At 32.8% G+C, this 8,165-nt stretch overlaps 1 protein-coding gene across 3 annotated transcripts in view; it reads left to right on the forward strand.

Moving 5' to 3' along the window:
* ZMYM2 (zinc finger MYM-type containing 2) overlaps positions 1 to 565 on the forward strand; it is a gene marked incomplete at both ends in the record, with an annotated part of 125,890 nt that extends 125,325 nt beyond the window's left edge. For all 3 annotated transcript variants that reach the window (XM_084235414.1, XM_084235415.1, XM_084235416.1), the window contains one exon: positions 373 to 565. In XM_084235414.1, the coding sequence (XP_084091540.1) occupies positions 373 to 565 (193 nt within the window). The remainder of the gene's footprint in view (positions 1 to 372) is intronic.
* Positions 566 to 8,165: the final 7,600 nt, after the last annotated feature.

Here is an 8,165-nt window from a genome sequence, read left to right on the forward strand (position 1 = left end):
ATAATGTTGTTAAGTGTTTATGTGCTAATGTGTTTTATCAAGTATAACACATTTTTCTATCTCTCAAACTGGGATACTTATTATAATTGATGCATATTTAAAAATACTTGTTTAGTGGTGACATTAAAATAATGATTAAAATATTTCTATTGATGGTATCTTGGAATCAGTGAAATGCAGTGTTTAAATTATGATGGGGAAAATACTGTACAGAAATTAACTTTCAGAATACCCTAACAGAATATTTAATGTAGTCTATCAGACATGTGGTCTGGACACATAATGTTGTTAGTCATAGTGTAATTCTAGAAGAAAAGTTGTGGGGAATTTTGTGTATATACATGAAATTGATTCTCTCTCCTTTTTCCCAAGTCCACAGAATCTTAATCAGAGAATGGATGTTTTTTATTTGCAACCAGAATGCTCTAGTTCTACAGATAGCCCTGTCTGGTACACATCTACATCACTGGACCGAAACACCTTGGAAAATATGCTTGTACGGGTTCTTTTAGTAAAAGATATTTATGATAAAGACAATTATGAACTGGATGAAGACACAGACTAAAAAGGAACATTTCAGAAGCAAGCAGGATAAAAACAGCATTAGATAGTCATGCTGCTAGGTCTTTATTATGGAAAACATTTCAAGTTTACTCCTTCTGTTTTGAGTTTTGTAGCAGTGTACCCACACTGGGTATTACCATGTAAATAATCTGTGAGTGAAAGTTGCCATTATTCTATGTAGTGGTTTTAGGATACTTAACGAATACGTTCAAATTCTTTTTTTATTATTATTTATTTGATTAGGTATGTTTGTAACTTTTTACATTACAAAATATGAATGAGAATGTGCCATGTATAATTTTTTTCTTGTAGTAAGAAGAAGCATCCATCTTGCACAACTCTACTGTTGCAAAGCTTCCTTGAAAGGGAGCTCTTTTACTGGATTCTTGACCAGATGGTTGTGTATGGGTAGCACTACTAAAAGTTTAGAACTTGCAGTGTCTTTCAGAATTTTTAAAATAAACTGTAAACTAATAGGCTGGGTTTTTTTTTTGTTTTGTTTTTTGGGGGGGTGGGGTGGTGCTTTGTTTTGTTTTAGGTTTTAGTTACTGAAGCCTTACAAGGTTATATAGAGAGATACCATCTTCTGTACCAAAAATAGACAAGAGAATGCTGTCAATATTGGTGTACTGTAATGTGAATCTATACTGGTAAAAATAACTTTTTATTCCCCTTATTAAAACCTTAGTGTCCTTTTCTCATTTGTGGCTTTCTGCATCACCCCCATCAATTTTATATGTGTGTGTGTGTGTATATGTGTACATACATGTGCATATACACATACATATATAATAATTATAAGTTCAAAACATGATTATTGAGACATTTTCCTTGTAAAAATGTCTGATGAAATTATAAAATTTTGTTTTTTACGCCAATCATAACCAACTGAAATTCTCTTCATTTGTAAAAGTTGATTCCCCTCCTTTCCCCCATTAATAATGATCAGATCACATTGCAACATCCTAGTAGTACTCTTAACTTTACAATTTTGTTTGAGTTCTTGTGCCTGCCCACAAATATGCTAATTCATACATATTTTTAGAAATGCCACTTCTGAGATAGTTACAGAAAATTAAGTTAGTCTAAATAAGGTGGTATCACATTACTATTAAGATTACCAGTGTAGTAATTCTGATATATGGGATTACTGAAGAATAGAAAAAGAAATTGATGGATAAAGTATATCTCAGAGGAAATCATATTTGACATTAGGCTGTTTGGCTTTTAAAATTTAATTACTTCTTATAGAAGATTGCATTTAAAAAACTTCATATTTCTGTTTTTATCCATTCAGACCTTTTCTTTTAGAATGAGGAAAGTTTACTTAAAAATCCTATTTCTAAAGACTGAGCAGAGTGCTAGCGGCAAATTATTAAGAAATCATATGACTGACTCAACATAGCATGTGTGTAACCATATTTTTTTTCTTCTAATTCCTAAACCAACCACAGTGGCAGTTTTGGTTTTTAATTGTTGGGAGGAAATTGGCTATTTTCCATAGTGGTTAGGGCAAGGTCTACACATTCTTTTTTTCTTCCTTAGGATAAATGTTAGCGTTCAAAAAAATTTTTTCTCAATCATAATTGGAAAATTTTACAAGAGTAATTACTATATATTTAAGCAATAATTATCAGAAATATTTTTGGCATCAGAGTTACTTTATAATGGTCTAACTTGTTTTACAAATTTGAATAACTTTTCTATCTTGATTTTATCAGTTGATTGGTAATAAGATTGTCAGTAGCAAATCTGGTATTGCTTTACTAAAATTGGTTGTTCATTGTCTATTTAATGAAGAAAAGTAGGTAACATACTTAAAATATATAATACAAAAAGTTTCCTCATACTTACCTTTTTCCAGAACTATTTCATGAAGTACTTTTCCTTTAAATGCATATTGTTGATTAAAAGGTGGTTAATCTCAACCATCTTTTATTCTTAAGAGTGGTGCTATATTGCATCAAGAGCAATAAAGTTTCTCCTTAATGTCATTTAATGTATATTTGATCAAATGCCACACATTTCTGCCATTTTACTACTTATTAAGCACCTTGTCTTGCTATTTACATTTCCTTCCTTTATTGTATATTTTAGCTTTTCTAAATAGAAATGTTGACATATTTTTTAACTTGACATGATTGAGGATTTAGTGTTCTTGTCTTTGTCTTGATTGCAATCCAAGGATTGATTAACTTGATTCTCAGGGGGAAAAGAAAAAAAAAAACACTATTTTATAAGAATTGTTTGTTCTGTGAAACTTATTTCACCTAGAATATATTTCATTGGTTCCTGGACCCTCCTTAGTTTGTGTGGTCATAGCCGACTGCTGAGAAAAAGGAAAGTGAAATGATAGCAGTTTATTTTTGCTTCTTGGTGATTCTGATTATAGCATCCTGTAAATACAACTTTATTGTCTTTAGGTGTCTATTGGAGATGCTATATCTTTCTGTCCTCAAAAAGATTTTGCCATTCAAAATGAACCAATGAAAAAGTTTCTACCCATATTGAGAAAAATGAATTTCCCATGCAAATTGAACTTTATTAACATAATGATAATTTTAGGCTTTTAACTGTATTAGGTAATATAAGCCATTAAAGGATTTTTCTAGGCAAGAAACTAATTTTTTTTTCTTTTTTTGGAGCCATAAAAATACTTTTGTTTAAATAGTAGTTTATGTTTTCTTGTTTTATTACACTGAGTAGTTACTGGTATGTTAAGTATATTAATATAAGAAAAGGATGCATAGTTACTATGCATTCAAACTTTTGTCACTTCTTCTAATGGAATTTCACTTTGTCCTGGGCACTTGTGATTTGGGAAGGGGCAACTTATTTATAAGCAGTATTAAGGATTACAGCAACAGAGAAGTCATAAAATTTCAAATTTTTTATTTGCATTACTCGATTGTGGGTCTGTTTAATCTGAGATCTTAACTATTTAGCATTTTAAAATCACTATAAAAATTCACAAAATTCACAAAATTTCATTTTGCCAGTTATTTCCAAACATGTCACTTAAACATGTCACTTAATTATAAATTAAGATTCACTGTAGGATAATCTCCTTGTTCCTCTCAAACAAAATAGCCATAAAAATGTACAAGAAAATATTTTTAAAGAATAAATTTCTTTAATTTTATTACTTTTGGATTTCCCCCTTAATAAGCCCCTTATTCATTTTTAGTGAAGTTCTGTGAATTTTAGTTATTCCATTCTACTGTGTTCTCAGGATTAGGTCCTTTTTAATCCTGTTACATAGTTTTGAGTACTTTTGTTGTTTTCTCTGCATATAGCATACTCAAATATGATACTACTAACAACATTTAGAAGTTTCTATCCAGAACAGATTAGCTGCATCAGTCTGTGTCTAGGATTAGAAACACCTAAAGTAGTGTTCCAATTTGTATTATTATTTTTCCTTTACCTAAAATCTAAATATTAAGTATTTCACATTTTGAAATCACTATAAAAAAGTCACTATAAAAGATGTTATGATGTTACGATTTCTGCCTTACAATGAACTGGACAAGAAAAAGTTGTGCCTAAAATCTGGGCAGATAATGTCCTAATTAATAACTGAGTTAAGCTGATGAAGTTAGGCCTTTTGAGGAAAAAGAACCAAAGAGAAGCTAAAATTTAATTTGTAAATAAAGTATTAAGAGTAGCGCCAAAGACAAGACCTCAATATGGGTCCACCAGAGGAAGTCATTGTATCAATGAATAAGGACAGCCTATTTCCTACTGTAGTGCAGGGAAAAGAACAACTATAGATCTTTCTGGGATTTTGGACTAGGTACTTGGCTTCACTATCTTTATCTGTGAAACGAAAGCATTGCCTTGATGTCTGACAATGGAGTTTCACATTTATCATGGTTAATATTAAGAGACTAAGTAATTAATGTATAGATTTATGTTTGGATCCTTGTGATTTACTTAGAAACACATTTTCTTAGTGGAAAGAGATATTTTCTGAAAAAGCCTTAACACAGCATCAGACCTAATTTTTTAAGTCCTATTTAGATAACTCCTCAGAAGTAAATACATGAACGAAAATATATTATCACAAGACTTAAACAACACATCTTTGTTATATATTTTCTCTTTGCCAAAAAACTGCCAACCATGGCAGTTAGGGAGGAAGTAAAAAATAAAAGATTAAGATATCAGTCTTCCTGGGGCAGGGGGTGGGGTGTGAGAGTAAATTTAACTCCTGAGAACATAGATACATTCATGGTTGTTTATAATAGAGAAGATTGTCAACAGTCAGAAATACCAGTAAGCTAATTAAGGTCTAGAGTATCGTTCATAGAATTAATGCCACCCTGTGATTATATAAAACATAAGATTCCTCTAACCTTCTTGGCATTGCTTTTAACTCTGCTAATGTCATTAGAGCAATTTCTGATTTTTTTAATGGTGTCTTTTTGATGGCATTGTACCTCATCTCTGGTTTTCAGCTCAAAATATTACAAGGGGAGTTAACAAATAACAACCAACAGGGTAGGTAGAGTATTTTCAGCATGCATTAGAGAAAATTCTAAAAGGTATTAAGTGCACTGAATCAAGGTGAGTAATTCAACTCTTTGGTTATAAAGTATGGATGGAATGTACAAGGTTCCGCATATTAGATTTTTTAAAAAACTTTACTAAAATGAATTTTTTCATAGCAATTGCTTTTGAAAATAGGATCTCAAATATTTTCTAAGTCACAGTGTGTTACTCTTACCCCTATAAACAAGATAACATGTCTCCATTTTCAATTCACATTTTAATTCTAAATTGATGTCGGGAGATGACATCTTGCATATACAGCACAAAATTTTAATTGCCTTTATTGTCTTTATTCATGCTTCTGTAAGTATACTGTGATCCTAAATCAAAACACCTCGATGGACCCTGGGGCAGCACCCTTTTAATCAAGCTATTTCTACAGCAATAAATCAGACTATTTGGGAGGGGGGGTTTCAGAATTGCTGATAAGGAGTTGCAGCCTGTATAAGAAAACCAATGTCAAACCTAGTATTTTCCTTCTTACAAAGTATCAAGTATTTTTCTTTTTCTGATTGCTTAGTTTTGGTAGAGGTAACTGAAGGCATTCTATAAAGTTTGCATATTGAATTTAAAGAAATAATAGGCACAAATGTAAATGGTTCTAAAACCATTATTGAATTCTAAAACTTAAGTATAACTGCTTTTACTTTTACCTCAATATTAATAGCATAAGAATTCAACATAAATATATCTCTTTATGAATAGCTGCAGTCATGTCGTGGAGCCAATCATTTATTCATTCAACAAATAGACTATTCTCTTTGGTACACTAAGCCAGGTGCTGGGAACACAATAGGATATAAAACCCAGTTTCTCCTTTCAAAAGCTTGGTTGAGTTGAGAAGAAATGAATGTGTGATGGAATGTCACAAATTGAGACTTAGGTCTTAGTGAGTACAATAAAGGCCTTAGTGAACACAATCACTTCTATTATGAAGTAATTAAATGAGTATTTCAGGTAAAACAATTTAAATATTGTACTCTGAGCCCAATTCAAGTCTTCTGACTTCAATTCCAGATTTTCTTTATTGTACCAACCTGTGCCCCCTTCTGGAAAGGGAAAGTTGCCAATTGCTTTTAGGATGCAGAGATAGATGCAAACTGAAACAACAGCAGTAAATGTCTACCACATTGAGAAAACTGACAGTTGCTAGTGCTTTTCAATTCAGTTTTTAAGCAGGCGTAGCTCCAAGTGAAGAATATATTTCAGGAGGATGCAAATTCATGGAGAAGGGAAAGTTCCCGGCACATATTAGGTGTTAATAAGTATTTGTTGAATGAATGAATGATTATTAGTACTTCCAGATTGAAGAACTTTTGTATCCATGGAATAATGGCTAATTTTTGGTGTGCCTTTGAAAACTTGTATGTGTATGTGTGTCTGATTTGCCCTGCATTTGGTAGTTACGCTTTGAATTCCTTTAGTCTTCCATTTTTGAGGGCCAAAGGGGTTGGGTACAGGGCTTGATTTGTGTTAGTATTCAACATATAAACACTTAAAAATAATTTGTAAAGTTTATTAAATGCAGATCTCTGACTTATGCACTCAAGATTGACTTAGTAGTTCTGTGGTGGGTCCCAAGAGAGCTTTTCTAATACCTAGGTTAAAAACTCAAAGACTGGCAGGCAGAAATTGGCCCACAAACAACTTTGAAAAGTTAATGAAGTAGAACATAATACGGGTATCTTCCTCATGAAAGATTTTTATACTTGTGTTTTGGTTGGCAGGGGTAAAATGCATTTTTTATGCTTTTCAGTGAAAGTTTGAAAACCTTCCCCTAAAAATTACGCTAAGACATTACACATCTGTGGAAGAGTTTATTAGTCTTAGCCTCTCATTTTGTTTTCATGTACCACTATTTTATCTACATTGGGCACTGGAGAAGTAGTGAAATATGGAGACATGCTTTTCATCTTGCCATAAGTGGCTAGCCAAAACTAATTTAGTAGAGTGTTCAAGATAGACCTGTTTCTCTGCCTGTTTTCCATATGTTTAAGGCTTTTTGATTTTTTTTTTTTTTTGCAAGAGTAGTTACTAAAATGCTTCCCGTGTGACAACCATGAAGTATTATCCTTAATTTTTAGACAGTTAATTCCTCAGGTTACATAACTTATAAGTGGCAGAGCTGTGATCAAATTTGGGTTCTCATGGGAAGGTCATGTGTGCATCTTAACCCATTTGTTGTTCACTTATTGTAGTTTTTTCAGTGTAGCCTTCATCCCATGAACTGTTTTTCTTTTTTTTTTTAATTTTCTTTTCATTTATGTATTTTTTACATCATTGTTCATTTTTAAACAGTTTGCTTCCCCCCCCACCCCCAGGGGTGCACCTGAGCACCATCACCACAGTCCCCTGTGCTCTTTCCTCCCTCTCTGATACCTCTCCCTCCTCTCCTGCAGGATGTCTCAGGTTTATAATTGTCTTTCTGTTTTTGTTTTGTTGTGTTTTGTATTATTTTTTTCCCCTGATGTCCTATTTTATTCCCCTATAGTCCTCCTGTAGGTGAAACCATCTGATATTTTTCTTTTTCCTTCTGACTTATTTCACTGAGCATAATTCCTTCTAGCTCCATCCATGTTGCTACAAATGGCATTAGTTTATCTTTTTTGATTGCCGAATTGCATTCCATTGTGTATATATACCACATCTTCCTGATCCAGTCATCTATTTTGGGGCATCTGGGTTGTTTCCAGGTTTTATTATAAATAGTGCTGCAGTAAACATAGGGGTACAGGTGTTCTTTTGAGTCACTGCTTTTGTGTCCTTTGGGTAGATCCCTAGAGTGCAATTGCTGGGTCATATGGTAGCTCCATTTTTAGTAGACTGAGGAACCTCCAGATAGCTTTCCGTAGTGGTTGGCCCAGTTTGCACTCCCATCAGCAATGTAGGAGAGTTCCTTTTTCACCACATCCTCACCAACATTTGTTATTGCTAGGTTTTTTTGATATGTGCCATTCTTACTGGTGCCATGAACTGTTTTTCGTGGGAAAAAAATTTTCACAGACATTTTCCCTTTGCAGAGCAGCAGGTCTCCTGCTCACCTGTGA

This window comes from Talpa europaea (genome assembly GCF_964194135.1).
Source record: "Talpa europaea genome assembly, chromosome: 6".
NCBI lineage: Eukaryota > Metazoa > Chordata > Mammalia > Eulipotyphla > Talpidae > Talpa > Talpa europaea.